Below are 17250 nucleotides of genomic sequence, written 5' to 3'. Positions count from 1 at the left end.
AATAAAATTTTTAAAATTTTTTACTCCGTAATACTTTTACATTATTTATTTATTTGAAAGGTTCTAATATCTCCACCGACGGTCATCCCGGACTTCCGTGTAATTTTCATAATGTTATCTCCTGATTGTACAGGATGATGTGGTCCCACCTAATAATTTTTCGGAAACTGTTACCACCCCGACCAATCATAATCTTGTGCAAGAATTGCTGCGATTCAGTCTGGAGGTAGTGAAAATTATGGAACCACTCTTTGCACTACTAACGATCGCCTTGGCGATTACTGCAACGGCCGCCACCGATTACGTCCGACCACAGCCTCGAAAAACCCTACATTTTCCATGGAATCCAAAGCCTTCTTCTCATCCCCAACAGGTAACTTTATATGTATACTGGTTTTGTGTTTAGTTTTGTATTATCTATGCCCAGTTTCGTTTCTAAGAAAATTTTAGAAAAAAAAAAGTGGAATTAAATTCCGAATCTTATAGGATCTATCATGATTTGGGACAGACGAAAATATAAACCACTTTCTAAACTGAGCTTAGCAGAAGTTCTTCTGAAATCAAGACAAATATAAGTAGTGAGATTTAACTTTTTGTTGTTATTAATATTATTTATTTTTATTTTTATTTAATTTTTTTTGTTTTGGTTTTTCCCTAATTTTCTCAGCCTCCAAATGAAGTGCTGAGCAAAAGGCTAGTAATTATCATCCTAGTTGGCTTGATTAGGTTTGATGAAATGTGTATAAATTATGTTTGATGAAGTCTGTATCTGCTTTTTATGTATATTTAATGTTTAATGTTTGATGTTAAAGTAGTGGGTACCGCGTAGTATTAATGGATTTCCCTCTAAATGGACTAAAAAGTATTGAAGACAAAGCCACCTTTTTTTTATATATATATATATTTGTACTACTTTTTATAAGTAAAATATTTGTTTCATACTGAATTATAGAATATATTATTGATAAATTTCAGTTCTGGTTCTTTCTAGTTCCAACTGAATCTAGTTGAAGATTAGAAAGTTTTGGTTGGGTAGAATGCAGAATGTGATTATTGCTTTTTGAAAGAAAGAGACGTCAGAATTGTTTTGCTCATAGTTGCATGCGAGGTAGGTGTGAGAGCTTGATATACTTTGTTGGGCATATTCCTAACAGCTTAAGCTTTTGGGGCAATCAATAGTCAAACATGGTATCAGAACCTTGGTTCTGGAGGTCCTGGGTTCACGTCTCCATGTTTGCATTTGTATCCCCCTTTGGTATGCAAGGTTGCACTCTATTTGATATGTTTGCCTCTCCACGAGCAAGTCTGGTTGCACACGAGAGGGCATTTTCCCTTCAGTTTGATTCATAGGTTGGTGTGCAAGCTTTTTACTCTGTTTAGTTTTGTTGTTTGCTTGCCTCTCCACTTGCGGGTGAGGGTCACTTCTTGTATTCTTCACTTAATATTAATAATTTGTGTTAGGAATTAGGACTAAATGGTTATAAGGATTTGTGTTGCTAACTATTCAGAGTTTGCGAGAAGCATTTATAATGATAATGGCAGAATATCAAGAGTGAATCTAGTGTTTTAGGAGTCATCCTTTTGGTTCGTTCCTCACCATTTTAAGCAACCAGTCAGTTCATCTTCTGTCCTAGCTGGAATCTTGTATGCCTGTAGACGTATAGTGATGAAAATAGACGTTTAGTTGCTTTAATTTATATAAGCTTTTTATCTGTGATCTCTTCTAAAGGTGTGGATTGAAAACTTGAGTTCCTTACTGCCATGGATGAGTTAATTGTGATCGATATGGATGTATTCATGACTTGAGTCAGTATAGTTGTCTTCTACATTGGAAATAAATTTTATTCTCATCTTTGATTTGGAAATTGTCTTTGAAAAATTCGCTGCACAAAATGACCATTGCAGGTCCACATATCTTTGGCGGGAGATAGGAACATTCGAGTCACATGGATCACTGATGATCGATCTTGTCCTCCAATTGTTGAATATGGAACGTCACCAGGGATATACAACTCAATAGCTCGAGGAGAGAGCACCTCTTACAGTTATCTATTATATAGCTCAGGAAAGATACACCACACTGTCATTGGGCCGCTGGAACATGGCACTGTTTACTTCTACCGCTGCGGAGGACAAGGCCCTGAATTCCAGCTAAGGACCCCACCATCTCAATTCCCGATTACTTTTGCGGTGGCTGGTGATCTGGGTCAGACTGGCTGGACTAAATCAACATTAGACCACATAGACCAATGCAAATATGATTTGCATCTGCTACCTGGAGACCTTTCATATGCTGATTATTTGCAGCACCGATGGGACACGTTTGGTGAACTGGTGCAACCACTTGCAAGTGCTAGGCCATGGATGGTTACACAAGGGAACCATGAACAAGAGCACATACCATTCCTTACGGATGGTTTTGAATCTTATAATGCTAGATGGAAAATGCCATTTGAGGAAAGTGGATCAAGTTCAAATCTTTATTATTCTTTTGAAGTTGCAGGGATTCATGTTATTATGCTTGGTTCATATGCGGATTTTGACACGGCTTCTGATCAATATAGCTGGCTGAAGGTAAGTTGGTTTTTGTCATTTTTCCTGAATTTAAAATGTCTTCCTTGTTTTCATTTACTTGAGTGATATAATAATTTTAAAATTCACTAATGGATCAGAGAAAGAGACAAAAAACTTATGCTTGATCACGCCCTTTTTTCTTACTCTAGAAATATCAGAATCAGTATCTCAAAATTATTAAAAGAGCATTCTTTGTAATTATTTTGGATTTGTGATACGTATACTGTGATTCTTCACCAAAAGAAGCAATTGAAACGAGAAACTTCTTGGTTTTTTTATTTCTCTTTCTAAGACATGGGTTTCTTGACATACCAACCAGGCAGAGATCAGGCTCATCAGTTGGAAACTGCTGTGTGAAGGAAACACACAGTCATTGATGGCATCATGTATAACTTATCAAAAAATAAAAATAAAAAATAAAAAATTGATGGCATCATGTATTATATTCATTTTATGGGCATATCTTAATCTGATTTGGTAGCTGTCCTCAGTTTCAAGCAAGGGTTTTACAAAGTAAAGTCACGGGGAGCTCAATTCCAATATATGATACAACCCCCCTTGTTTAATGTTAATTATGTTCTTAATTAAGTTGATTTGTCAAAAGATTATTATGTGTGACACAACTAAAGTGGACTCCCAGTCATTGTATCACCTATAAGATCTCTCTCCATTTTTACTTCAGGCCCAGAGCAGTGTTAGTAAATAGGTGTCATCTGCAGTGCCTAGGGGCCATCTAGGGAACAAAGTGAGGCACCTGAGCAGTCACTTTGTTGGGTTCTCAAGCTTTTTGGTTATAAATGTTCCAATTTTGAAGTGATATGGTTCCTCAGCTATCCTTGATAACAATATTCTTTGGAAAATTACTAATAAAAAAACAAAAACAAAAAATGACAACTCTTTTTGGACGAGTCAATGTGCCGAAATGATTTTAGGACAGATTATGTATCGGTTTTTGCTGAGTGAAATTTTTGACAATCTAAACAAGTTATTACAAGAAATGTTAAATAGCTTAGAATCATGTTATTACACATCTTTTCCCTATGCATTGTATGGAAGAATCCTAGGTTGTATCCATTTGCTACTGATATTAATTCATTTTTCAATGGTTAATGTACAAAAAGACAAATCCTTAATAACAATATTCTTTAGAAAATTACTTGTAAAAAAAAAAAATAAAATAATATTCTTTGGACAAGAGTCAATGTGCTGAGATGATTTTAGGACCCAGATTTTGCTAAGTGAAAATTTTGGCAATCTAAACAATTTATCACACATCTTTTCCCTATGCATTTTATGCAAGAATCCTAGGTTGTATCTTTTGCCCAAGGATTGACCCAGAGGGGGAGTAAATATGGTCATTGGCAAACGATGGAACTTTTTAGCTTCTCTAAACTTCTCATGCTTGTCTCTCTATCTTGCTAAGTAGACATTTCTCTTAGACTTTCAAGGGTCACACAAAAACCCTTTTTCAATGAGCACAGTATAGAGTACAAACTATATTCCTATATGGACAAGAAATGGAAATTAAAATTTTCTTTCCTTTAGAGCAAATGATGTATCAATGATGAATACTCTTCTCGAGTGGGTTGAAGTGTAAAACTCTCTCTACACGACGAATGTATAACAATGAGCTTAATACACTTGATGAGTAGGTTGATTTAGCAAATGCCATTTCATTTCATAATTTGAATCATGGGTTCTTCGACTACTTTTGAAGAGTCCATGCAACATAGACCTGAGCCTAGCCCAAGCCTGATTTCGTTTTATTATTAGTAATATACTGTTATTACATAATATGTGAATATTAGCCGTAGATATCTAATCTGGCGGTTATTTTAAACTTGTTAAAAGTATCAAGCATCCTTTGTCTGAGAGAGAAAATTTACGAGAAGTAGAAGCTCTAGCCTCCTCCACCTCATGACGATTAAAGCATCAAAATCACTGCATAATTGCCCCACCACTCATTGCTCTCATATCACAAGCAACACTAGTCACCAGCCATCGTCTATCTATCACACACTCATGATGCTGATCTCACGAGCGTAAGTGCAAAACTAATCACGAGCCATCTCATATCGATGCTTCTGGCGTCATAAGATTGGAAGTTTTGCGAGCCATGTCCAATGACCTGGAGGTCACGGGTTCAAATCACTGGAAGGGGTAAGTTTGAGTACATCCGACCCTCCCTCCCCAGACCCTGCAATGGCAGGATCCTCGTGCCCTGGGCTATTGCTTTATACATTATTTTTTTCCCTGTTCTCTCTCTCTCGATACAACATGTTTATGATTTTGGTTGCAACTATAGAATCATTTATAAGATATCATGTAAATTTTTGTGGTTCTTGTGTAATATCTAATAAGAGAGATATATAGCATTGGTTTGAGTTGTTTGCTTTACAGATCTTTTTTATATAAATTTGATTAAATTTTTGAGAAATTTTCTTCTCTAATTTTATTTGATACTGGAACCGAGCAACCAGTTAACCTGACTCTAATCCATCACGTTGAGCTTCAGTTAGACCCATCGCATTAGAGGTCATGTTGTGCTCGGGCTTGGGCCAATAATTCTGTATTCCAGTTTGAGCTTGGGTTGACTCCTCAACTTGCCCGAGTTGAATCCCTTCTTGGTCATGTTGATGCATGTTGGTATGTTCCTGCAGGAAAACTGCAATAGACCTAAGGTTGTTAGTGATGTGTGTAACGTGTACATAAAGATTATAAATAGAAACATCAGAATGAAGAATTATTTGATTAAACTTTTTAATTATATTAAAATAAGAAGTGGGGCCTTTCAAGATCATAGGGTTGTTTTCTTGGGTGAATCATGAAAACCATGCACTTCAAATATAATTCTGGTATCCTGCACATAATTTGAACCTCACTAAGAGGCTTGAGCCCCAAAGCTTAATCTTTAGGCGTGAAGTTTTGATGTTTCAGTTATGTACATGTAAATTTTAAGTTCTTGTCTATTCTCATTTTGATCTCCCCTCCCCCCAATAGGGCAAAAGGGACAAAATGTAAGAAGATAAAAGTACATGGAACTGGGGGAGCAGTTTAATTCTTCATTTGAGCAATAGTTATTTTTTTTATTATTATGCAGTACTTTCCCTTATCAATGTGACAAGAGTCCCTTTTCAATCTTCAACTGTAGGCTGATCTTTTAAAGGTGGACCGGAAAAGGACACCTTGGCTAGTTGTATTATTTCATGTGCCATGGTATAACAGTAATAAGGCTCATCAAGGTGAAGGGGATGGGATGATGGAAGCCATGGAACCATTGCTTTATGCTGCTGGTGTGGACATTGTGCTTGCTGGCCATGTGCATGCTTATGAACGCTCGGTATGCCTGTACTGGTTTATCTTTTGTCTTTTCTATAATTGGTGGAACTTGACTTTTTTTATGGCCATCTTTTCAACAGAAACGTGTCTATAATGGTAAATTGGATCCTTGTGGTGCTGTCCACATAACAATCGGTGATGGAGGAAACAGGGAAGGTTTAGCACACAAGTATGAGTCATCCATTTAGTTTGCTTTCTTAACCGCTAGGTTAATATATAATATTATATATATGTATAGATTAGTGATGCCTGCATGAATCAAGATTTTACTCGTTTATCCCTTTATTGCATGATACAAAGTGTGGATATCTATAATGCAGTAATTATGGTTCACTGAAATGTTATTAGCAACTAATCTTAGGCCATCATCAAGTACCTGCAAATTGATTGACAGGTATAAGGACCCACAGCCAGAGTGGTCAGTCTTCCGTGAAGCAAGCTTTGGTCATGGCGAGCTCAAGATAGTTAATGCAACTCATGCGTTTTGGAGTTGGCACAGGAATGATGATGATGAACCAGTGAAGTCTGATCAGATCTGGATACCCTCTATAGTCAGTGCAGGATGCCTCGCTGAGAAGAGCCACGAACTAAGGAAGATACTTCTGGCACCTTAAAACTGGTAATGCAGATTATGCCTGCTATGAACATTCTGATGCAATTTCTTCCTAATTTCTATGTAAATATATAGGGGGACAATCTATCATACTTGATGCATCATATATATGCTATCTGAATCAATATAAATTTGCATCTGTGTTCGAGATACAATGATGAAGTGGAGCTGTCTCTAAACATGTCTGCTTAATGTGTTGTAATTTTTCCGAGGGCCGGAATATGTAAAATATATTATGAAGGAAACAGCCACGAGCTTTGTTTGGTTTGCTTGCAACTAGTATCCTTGCATGCATTCAAACTTGTGTTTTATAATGTTGGATTTTAAATCAGTCACATCAGCATCTGTAGTGTTTGTTGGTTTGTTAGACTTTTATCTGTATATTCAGGTAAAAAACTGTGTTCTCTGTGAAAGAATGAAGATTGTATTTTGCAGGAAACTTTTAGGTTTTAACTGAACGGTAGGATTCACCTGTTAACTTTGTGGCTATTGCCTTCCCCCCACTCTAGCATTTGTGAAACTAAAATGTACAAGAGGAGAATCATTAAAAAAACGTATGAAAAAGAATATCTGAGTTGTGCATTTAAATGTTATTTATCAAAGATATTATGAGAGATGAGATGACACTTTATTTGTTTATGTATTTATTTTTGTTTAAATATATTTTTTAGCCTAGCCTGTGGGTAAGCTACCCACATAAAGGATGAACCTAGCCAGACTCCCAGTGGTAGAAGATTGGACATGAAACCAAATGGGTAAAGCCCAGCCGGTACAAACCCACCTCTCTAAAGGGGAGGTTGTGGTTCAAGCCTCGGTATAGGCATGGGTGTGTGAGTTTGCTTAACTTTCTAAAAAAAAGAAAGATTAGACAATGATCGTTAATCAAACAGCAAACTTTATTCTTAGGAAATCCCATTTATTATTATTATTATTATTACAATCGTTAATTTTTGTCTATCAGGGGACTTTGGAGGTCTAAATGCCGTAGGTTGCACTTGGCAACCACTGTTAAGAGTTGATATGCTGGGGATTAAACAAACTTGAATTGATTAGCAGGCCTGACTTTGTATATAAATTGCAGGTATATCGAATGAAGACTGCTTAGGAAGAACAAGAAATGTTTAAATTGCAAGGTGTAATTGCAACAACTGTCTACTATTATATTTTACAACATAGAATCGGTGTCTTGAAATTAAAATATATATATTTGATAAGTGGATTTGAAAAAGGAAAAAAAAAAAAAAGAACTAAATTTTCTTTAATTCCAAGGCACTAATTTCATGTTGTCGAGCATAGCTGTACTTTAGTTTACACCAATTTGTGAATCCAAGCAAATACATCAAAGTTAGGGAGCTGGATTCAGTACTGTCAGTTGTTCGTGCTGTCCAATTTTCATAGCTCAGCTTCAGCAACGTCAGCGCACACTTAACCCTGGTTTTGGTTTTGTTCACCCACGGTTAAAAACCAAATTGTTTTAAAATTTTGAAGCCAATTTGTTTGAACCCATTTTCAAAAGTGGTCAAATAATTTCAAATTCAATCAAACCTTCATAAAATCCCTACTATCAGCAATTGTAGCCAAAAGACCCACAACGTTTCATTCACTTTCGGCGTCGACCCTTCCCCCAATTCCCTAACTCTGCAACTGCTCATCTTCCCCACTTTTCACGCACTGGACACAGAACACCACTTTTGCTTGGCCCAGATTTCGGTGGGATTTCCTCCCGCGAGATTGACACCCGCTGCTGTTCACTGTTACTTAATTTGCTGCCTTCCGTCTGTCTACTATTCCTAAATTTGCCACCTCCCTTCTGCTCACTGTTCCTAAATTGCCACCTTCCTTCCTCAACTGTTCCTTAATTGCCGCCTTCCTATCCCTAAACCAGGATTAAGTGGAGTGCTGACGTGGTCGAAGCTGGGCCATGCAAAAACTGAACAACACGAACAGCACCTATAGTTGACAGCAATGAATCGCAGCTCCCAAAGTCAGTGCCAACTAGGCCAGGATGGTTGGTTATGTGCTACCACCCACATCATTGTTGCTGCTTAGAATGGACTAAATTTATCAAGGCTAAATTTCACTTATCTCTCTTTAACTTTGTCTAAATTTTACATAAACCCCTTCAATGTTTCGTAATTTCACTTAGCCCGATAATGTTATTTTACCATTTTACCCATGAAATATTTGAACGTTCTTATTTCCTGCTGCTGACATTAGATTTTGTTTGGTAAAATTTAACTATTATAGGGGTGAAATCAGAAATATAAAATGACATCATTAATAGGTTGGTAATATGATGCGTTTTTTAGCATTATGGAGTACAAGAAGAAAGGATGTTGATCCGTCGCCACTATGTCTATGTTAATGAATTTGGCATGTCATTTGCAATCTACGGCATAACTATAGACAACTAAATTGAAGGTAGAACTCCCAGAGCATATTAAAACTCCTCCTAAGAATAGAAGGTTTAGGGTTTGAGCTCTAGTGCTACAAGTGTGACTTACTTGTAAAACAATAAATAAATAAAAAGTAACTGATTTATATTTCATATATTATAAGACTTACAAGGCAGAGTTTGATTACATCTACTTGCTCAATTCAAAATAAATTCTGCATTGAGATGATAACAAGAAAATACTGAATGTCAACTTTGCATCAAGTATACAGTGCGAGACGCAACACCAAGAGTTCAAAGTTGGCAATAGACACACTCCAGTGCACCGACGTCTATGTGGCAGCCGTGTTTAAATCAGTCAGCCACAGAACCGTAAATCAGCCACAGAACCAAGAAGGCCTCAGCATCTAACCAGGTAGGCTATTTAGTCTGGAATTCTCTTGGCCACCTGTGACTATTAACTTGAGACAAATTTCCTGCTGCAAGATCGGAATTATGCAAAATATGAGAGTTAATCCGTCTCACCAATTCTAAATCCAAGTATCCAAAGACCTCATTAGAGCAACTGTGGTCTTGTAAGTTCCATCAATGAGCTGGAGTCCTGTTCCTGATCTTTGTTTCCCCTCCAGAGAATTATCTGTTCATCCTTGAACAATATGGGAACACAAGGTACCAAATCCTAGATTGATGGAAAAAAACACACCACTAAGTTCTCAATAATCAGAACTTCTTGAAAACGATTCAAACATAAGCAGAAAAGAAAGGGAAAACAAAAGTGGAATCTGATAAAAGTCATACCTTTAGCTTCACACCTATCTTTTTGCAGTCATTGGTTCCCACATGAGTGCAGTCTAATCTCACAACATCTTCCGTCTTAAACGCCTCCCTTATTCTCTCCACTGCATTAACGTACACACCATTCCGGGCTGCAGAACATAAAAAATGCAACAGTCAGCATCTATATTAATACAGATCATGCATCCACATGATAAGAAAAAAATGTAACAATCAGCATCAATATCAATGCAGATCATGCATCCACACAACAAACACTTTGAAATGTAATAATTACTATAACAGGAGGTAAGAGCAATAATTCATCTTCATCTCACAAAATTCAAGATGACTCACTGAGTTTCATCAGAGGACGAGAGTTAAGTCCTCTATTTCTCATTTCCTTTGTTTCTTCAAATGTTAGGCCATCAGCGACATTCTTCACAAGCTTTGGATATATCGGTGCATATGGCTTCCACAGCATAAGAGGAATGACTGGTCTGTTATTGGGATCATAGTGTCGACCCCGATACAGAAGAAGGATATTAATCTGGCGGTAGATAATTTTCCCACCGGATTTGTCCTATGAAGACACTACTATCTGGATCAGTTAATATTCTTGGAACACAAATGAGTAATCAGATATACAAAATTCAGACAAGACAGATACTACATAGAGGTTAAACCTCAAGATGGAAGCAAACATTATCCATGTCGATAGTTGGCACTCCCAAGCATTTGATCCTCACAGCTTCAGCTCTCTTCCAGTAGTTGTGGATGTCTTCCAGCATGTTGTGAGTTACTCCCCCCTTCCCTAACAACATAAATCTCACATTTTACTTGAAGATGTTGAAGCCTGAGTCCAACTCAAGAACATCTATGCCAAATACAATTAGTGGGGCCCTGAGCTAGGTAGAATGCCCATGTTGTGCCAATTCCACCCAAAAGGTAATGGGTTACTCGTACAACACGTCCTTGTCCAATGCCCAAGGCTGCGTAGCAGGAGCAACTTTTAATTTATTTTGAGCCCAAACGATCAATAAACGTATATTTACAAATAATCACTTCAAGATTTAAACTGGCATATAAATTGGGCATACTTAATTTTAGTATGCCCACATATGTTTTAAATTAACAGTATATTTGTCATAATGTTGATTCTGCTCCTTGTTGTGTGCACAGAGAGACTCTGTTCTTCCCCTGTCAACAATAAATTCCAACACAAATTTGATTGGCATCTGAAAAATATTGATTAATAACTCCCATCTTTATCAACATAAATTATTGAAAATTTCAATCCTTTTCATCTGCTTAAGCACGCTAGTTGACTTGGAAAATGTCATGGAAGACTTGCAGAGGCAGATTCAGAGAGCGAAACAGTCCAATGAAGAAGTTTCCTACTAACCTTTCTCATGGACCAGCACTAGGAAGACTTGACTCCTTGATACTGCAGTCGTATTCTTGCCTCCTTGATACTGCAGTCATATTCTTGGCTTAGAGAAACATAAATTTCAATTCTTTTTAGGTTTGCCTTAGAGAAACAAAAGTCGTATTCTTGTGTCAATCACATAAAAAATGGTAACACCAGATCCCTTTACAAGAAAATGTTGCTGATGGGGAGAATTTTAGTTCCTTAACTAATTTTCGCTATTATCAGTATCATAACACCAGAATTTTCTTGTAATGGTGATGCCCATTTCACAAATTGTTTAGAATCAAACTGTGAAGCTCTTATTAAATTGAAAAATGGTCTGAAAGATCCCGAGAACAAGCTTTCATCATGGAGTGGGAGCAACTGTTGTCAGTGCCGGGGGATCAGGTGTGCTAATAGGACTGGAGTTGTCACCGTAATCGATCTTCACAACCCATTTTCACCAAGAGTTGAACAGTTGCTTCCACGCCATGATGAAAAAATCAATGTCAATTCCAATTGATTTCTCCAGTAGCAGAATCATAACTTGGTAAAAATGGGTTGTGAAGATCGATTACAGTGACAACTTCAGTTCTATTATCACACCTGATCCCCCGCCACTGACAACAGTTGCTTCCACGCCATGATGAAAGCTTGTTCTCGGAATCTTTCGTCTAAATTCAATAAGAGCTCCACGGTTTGATTCTAAATAATTTGTGAAATTGGCATCACCATTACAAGAAAATTCTGGTGTTATGATACTGATCAGATGCCAATCAAATTTATGTTGAAATTTTATTGTTGATGGGGGAAGAACAGAGAGTCTCTATGTGCACACGACAAGGAGCAGAATCAACATTATGATAAATATACTGTTAATTTAGAACATAGTCGGGCATACTAAAATTAAGTATGCCCAGTATTTTGTAGAATTTGATTATCTCAAGCTTTCAACATTAAAGATCAATAAAGTTACAAGAATTTAAGCAGCTGAATCTTGCAATTATTTCTGCAGCACAATAGTAGAGCACATATCAAATATTAGAGTTGAAAATAGAAAATTTTAACATAAGATTCACTTGTTACTGGAAAATGTCAAAGCATAAAGCTCTCTTCAATGTAATTTAAACATGTTCCCAAAGTCTATCGAAGTACATGAGCATGTAGATGGAATAATATAAACACAGGAATAGTATGTAGAATGTAACTTCTCGAGCGTTTAGAACTTCGTGATTATAATAAAGTTTATCAAGTAAGCAGCCTGAGCTAGCAATTGTTCCCAAAGCTTGAGCATGTATTTAGTACCAGAGTTCAAAACAGAGGATTTTGTAAATCATATATATAAACACACATATACATACATATTCATACGACACATATGTACAAAAGTATCAATTGGGTAACTTAATAGTGATGACTATTTTCACTTAACAATTGCCACTTTTCATCAACTAGAACCCAAAATGGTATCAATAAAATCCAAATATTAATACACAAAATGGTATTAATGTTACATACACAGAGATACATACATAAATATATATAAAGAGAGAAGGAGGGATACCCAAATTCATTTGTCTAGAGCAATCGCTGTGCCGGTAACGTTCTACAAGCTGAGCAATTTCTTCCTCGGAGAGCGGTTCACCCAGAACAGCATTTCGGTATTCTGCTACCTTGGCTAAATCAATGGATTGTTGGGCCGGAGCAGAAGTCCCCGTCCATTTCCGGTCGAGGCGTCCCGGTCCAAAGGGAGAGAACCTGGGCTGTTCACGGAACCCGATGGGCTCTACAGAAGGATTGGTTTCAGAGTATGAGTACCTGAAATCAAAAGGTAGATCCGATTTTCCTGGAAAATTCTGGTCTTTCCGGGAATCCAATGAATCCTGAGTCTTCTTCTTGGATTTTTTATTTTTTATTGGAAGCTCGGTCGTCTTCTTGGATTTGAGGGTATTGGAAGTAGGAGAAAATGGAGGGTCGTAGGTGTCGTCAGATTGAGAATGAGATACGCTTAGAAAACGGGAGATATATAGAAGTGGTGGTAGTGGATGTAGATGAAAGGAGATGTTTGGGACTATAATTAGGGTTAGGGTTTGTTGAATTGGACCACGCCATGGAAAGAGCTTCAGCATCGGCAGATGGAGGCGAGGCAGAAAGGCTGGTTTACTTGAACAAAAAAAAAAATTCTTGGGGTTATAAATTGGAAGAGGGGATGGCACGGGTTGGAGCAGAATCCTCTCCTGTGGAACAGTATAATCTGTTCCCTCCTGTTCTGTTCGCACTGTTCATGCACTGTAGCGGTGGTAAAAAGGGCCAAACAGGGTATACACACATAGATACATATACAAACAATACATACCCACATATACGAAATTCCCAAAATTAAAACTCAGGTTTAAGCGGTAAATCGGTAAATTGGAAATTCTGGAACAGATTTAGCGTCTCTTCTTCTAAGCTTCTTTCTTGTTTTTTCTTCTTCTCTCCCAATTTTTCTTCCTTCTTTCCAAATTTATAATTTCCGCGCCTCTTCTTCTAATCTTCTTGCTTCTTCTTCTCTCCCAATTTTTCTTACTTCTTTCCAAATTTACAATTTCTTTCCAAATGTTTGGTTGAACATCGGAGAAGAGGAATCTAAGTGACGAATCACCTCTTCTAAATATGTAATTTTCTTTCTTCTTTTTCTCTCCCGATTTTTCTTCCTTCTTTCCAAATTTACAATTTCTTTCCGAAGGTTTGATTGAACATCGGAGAAGAGGAAGCTACAATGACGAAGGTATAGCGCCTGTTCTTAATCTTCTTTCTTTTTCTCTCCCAAAATGTAGAAAGAAATAAATTGGTCTTTCCTACATTGTCCCAGCTTTCCTTAATTTTGTTCTTTCCAAAATTACAATTTCTTTGGAAAGTTTTGATTGAACTACGGGAAAGAGGAAGGTGTAGTGTCGTGTGGTTGATTTAAGGCTGAGGAAGACGAAGCTACAGTGTATTGGTTTTGTAAGTGAATTTGTGAATCATATGATATTGTGTTTCATTAGTTTTGTTTGGTTATTGTTGAAGTGTTATCAAATTGTGAAAAATTGAATCAGAAATTGTGAAAATTATATTATTAAATTGTGAAAAAATTGTTATATTCTGCATTATATGTTATGTTTTAAAGTTCCAATTTATGATGTTAGAATAAAATTTCCATTGTATTCCTGTAATGCAGTGTTTTATTCGTATTAAATACTACAATATATTTGGGATATTATGTATAATAAGAAATGGAGGTTTTACATTTCCAATTTTAATATGTCAGAATAAATTTTCCATTTTATGAAATGTAAGTTTCCATTGAGAGTTGTGTTTGTTCATTATAAATAACTTAACATGGTTGTAATGTTTTTCAAAACAAGCCGAAGACCTTCCCATCATTTCCCACAAACTAATGCTCCCACATTTCATCATTGTCAGTTACAGAAGTGGGAAAAGTAAGGAAACAAATAAACAATGAACCAAAAAAAAAACCTCTTGACTAAATTAGCTATATATACATATATATTAATAAAAGAGTGAAGGAGAACCAATTCAGATTCTTTTCACCACAACCTTCTGTTATTGATGGTTGTAATAGTGATTTGGATTTGAAGCGCCCATCTTCTTATGTCTATTGACATTGATAGTTGGCTTGTTCATGTCCTTTTGACCCTTTATTTCTATCTTCCCCTTTTTCTTCATCTTTGTCAAGAAGTGATGACTGGGTTTTGAATTAAAAAGTCACTGTGTCACTGTGTGTGTGTGAGAGAGACAGAGAGAATGGGTTCTCTGGGACTTGAAGTTGCAAAGAAGGCAATGTGGCTCTATCCAAAGTTCATGGGTTTTAATCCTTGTGAGAGATGGTGGCACTATGCTTGCTACTCCAATAGATTTGTCTATGTCTTTGGGGTATGTATCTTTCTTTAAAATAAGAGAAATTAACTATTTATTTCATTTTTTCTTCTTCTGATTATTCATTAATAACAATGCTATTGGGAGTGTTTTTTCTTTGATCATGGTGTTTGGATTCCTTTTCTTATTTTACTTAATTTACTCTGTTACCATCTATGTGGTAGCTTTCATGTTCTCTGGTTATTTTTATTATTAGCATTATTGTTATTATTTTTTATGTATTTAGTTTTGAGTTTTGGGTAACAAATTATTCTCGTTTTTGTTCTAATCTGTTGGTATAGTTATCTTTGGCTAATAACATGTGCACTTTCTACAAATGGTTTAGTTTTTCCCTATTATCTCTTTAATATTTGTTTCTTGTTGGTTTGTCTTTGTTTTAATTTCTCAAATTAGTTGGGATGTTGTTTGGTTGAATGATTAGCTGCATCACACTACTACTCTTGGTTGCATGACATGGAAATGTTTTTCCAATTCCTGTTGTTGTTTCTTCTTATACCCCTAACTTAACATGGTTGTAATGTTGCTCAAAATAAGCCCAAAAAAGTTTGCAACTTCATGTTTGATTTGAAAAAAGTTAAATGAATAATTGAACACAATTGTTATTTTTATGAAAATAGAAGGTCCAAAAAGGTTGGAAGTGCATGTTTGACTTGGAAAAAGTAAAATAAATCATTTATGCTGTTAATTGTAGCAAAATTAAAATATGTGCAGTTGAGGAAGTTGGTTCCCTGCCCTGATACATTATACTATCTTGAACAATGTTAGTAGGTCAGAAAACATTTCCAATTAATAATCCATACCTGCAACACAGCCCTTCGTTCAAATTATTATTTTTTTATATTCTAGGTTTCTGATTTGAATTATTAGAATGGAAGAGGTATTAAATAACATCGAAGACACCACATATAAAGAAAATGCTCCTATTGCAGGGGCAGATGTCGTAAAATGGAAACAAAGAATAGGTATGAAGTTTGAAACTGAGGAAGAGGCATATGATTTCTATAATTCATATGCCGGTCGAGTCGGTTTTAACATCCACAAAGAGTATTTTAATAAGAGCAAGAAGACTGGTAAACTGTCATCGAGATTGTTAACATGCTGCAAAGAGGGCTTCAGGGGTGACGACATTCGGGACAGTAATATAAAGACTCCCAGGGCTGAAACACGAACTGGTTGCCCTGCTCGAATGCTTATACAAGTTTCCAAGTATACGTATAAGTTGGAAGTTACAAAATTTGTTGAAAGCCACAACCATCCACTGATGATTGATGAATGCATGCACATGCTGCTGTCCCAGCGTAGAATTAGCCGTGTTCAGGCCATTGATTTGGAATTGGCTTCTGATTCAGGAATAAGCCCTCGCAATTCATATAAGTTGATGGGAAGGCAAGCTGGTGGAAAAGAATCAATCGGGTACATGAAGTTGGATTTGCTAAACCATGTAAGGACCCGAAGACAAACTGAGCTCGAATATGGAGAGGCAGCATGGCTAATGAATTATTTTGAGACCCAGCCTTGTGAAGATCCATCTTTCTTTTATGCATTCCAATTGGATAGTGATCAAATGATCACTTACATATTCTAGGCTGATTCAAAAATGATAGTTGATTATTGCAATTTTGGAGATGTTGTAAGTTTTGACACAACATACAAAGTTGTACATGGCAACTGTCCATTTGGAAGTTTCTTGGGGTTGAATCATCACCGGGAGACCACTGTGTTTGGAGCAGCGTTCATGTATGACGAGACTGCAGAGTCGTTTGTCTAGTTGTTTGAAACATTTTTGAAAGCAATGTCCAGTAAAGTGCCAAAGACAATCTTCGCTGATCAAGATGCTGCAATGGGAAAGGCATTAACGCAGGTGATTTCAATTCAGATCGTCACTCTTTGCATTTCCTTTTGTATTATTACGTACATATATTACAGAAAATAATTTTGCAGGTGATGCCAAGGACAAAACATTATTTGTGTGTTTGACACCTAATGCAAAATGCACGGAAGCATCTAGGGTTCTTGTTTAGATGTGTGCAAGGCTTTAAGAAGGTGTTATCAAAATTAATGTTTCAAATTGAGGAGGAGAAAGAATTTACCAGGGAATGGAATTTAATGATAACGAAATATGGTGTTGTTGGTAACACGTGGCTTATAACTCTGTTAGGTTTGAAACATAGATGGGCCATGGCATTTATTAAACATGCCTGGTCCGCGGGTATCCACAACACA

At 36.5% G+C, this 17250-nt stretch overlaps 3 protein-coding genes across 5 annotated transcripts; 2 read left to right on the top strand and 1 right to left on the bottom strand.

Annotated features, from left to right (window-relative positions):
• The first annotated feature begins 161 nt into the window (after positions 1–161).
• On the top strand, positions 162–6802 carry LOC132311068 (purple acid phosphatase 18). Its single transcript, XM_059808782.1, has 5 exons — positions 162–373; positions 1906–2574; positions 5726–5914; positions 5994–6082; positions 6308–6802. The coding sequence occupies exons 1-5, from the start codon at positions 239–241 to the stop codon at positions 6525–6527; spliced, it is 1302 nt and encodes a 433-aa protein (XP_059664765.1). The 5' UTR covers positions 162–238; the 3' UTR covers positions 6528–6802.
• A 2243-nt stretch (positions 6803–9045) lies between these two features.
• On the bottom strand, positions 9046–13436 carry LOC132311069 (CRS2-associated factor 2, mitochondrial). 3 transcript variants are annotated; one of them, XM_059808784.1, is made up of 6 exons: positions 12671–13435; positions 10382–10509; positions 10053–10278; positions 9720–9847; positions 9447–9600; positions 9046–9369 (listed from the first exon to the last, which is right to left on the bottom strand). In XM_059808784.1, the coding sequence occupies exons 1-5, from the start codon at positions 13233–13235 to the stop codon at positions 9478–9480; spliced, it is 1170 nt and encodes a 389-aa protein (XP_059664767.1). In that variant the 5' UTR covers positions 13236–13435; the 3' UTR covers positions 9046–9369; positions 9447–9477. The 3 variants fall into 3 exon arrangements, with proteins under 3 accessions (XP_059664767.1, XP_059664768.1, XP_059664766.1); XM_059808785.1 differs by having other exon boundaries at positions 9046–9600; positions 10400–10509; positions 12671–13436; XM_059808783.1 differs by having other exon boundaries at positions 9046–9600.
• A 2459-nt stretch (positions 13437–15895) lies between these two features.
• Positions 15896–16795, top strand: LOC132313807 (protein FAR1-RELATED SEQUENCE 5-like). The gene is made up of 2 exons (XM_059812750.1): positions 15896–16468; positions 16613–16795. The coding sequence occupies exons 1-2, from the start codon at positions 15896–15898 to the stop codon at positions 16793–16795; spliced, it is 756 nt and encodes a 251-aa protein (XP_059668733.1).
• The last annotated feature ends 455 nt before the right edge of the window (positions 16796–17250 follow it).

This window comes from Cornus florida, unplaced genomic scaffold, assembly GCF_030987335.1.
Source record: "Cornus florida cultivar Cherokee Brave unplaced genomic scaffold, ASM3098733v1 CherokeeBrave_3.0.0_Hap2_Chr06, whole genome shotgun sequence".
NCBI lineage: Eukaryota > Viridiplantae > Streptophyta > Magnoliopsida > Cornales > Cornaceae > Cornus > Cornus florida.
This window is presented reverse-complemented; position numbering and strand designations above follow the sequence as displayed.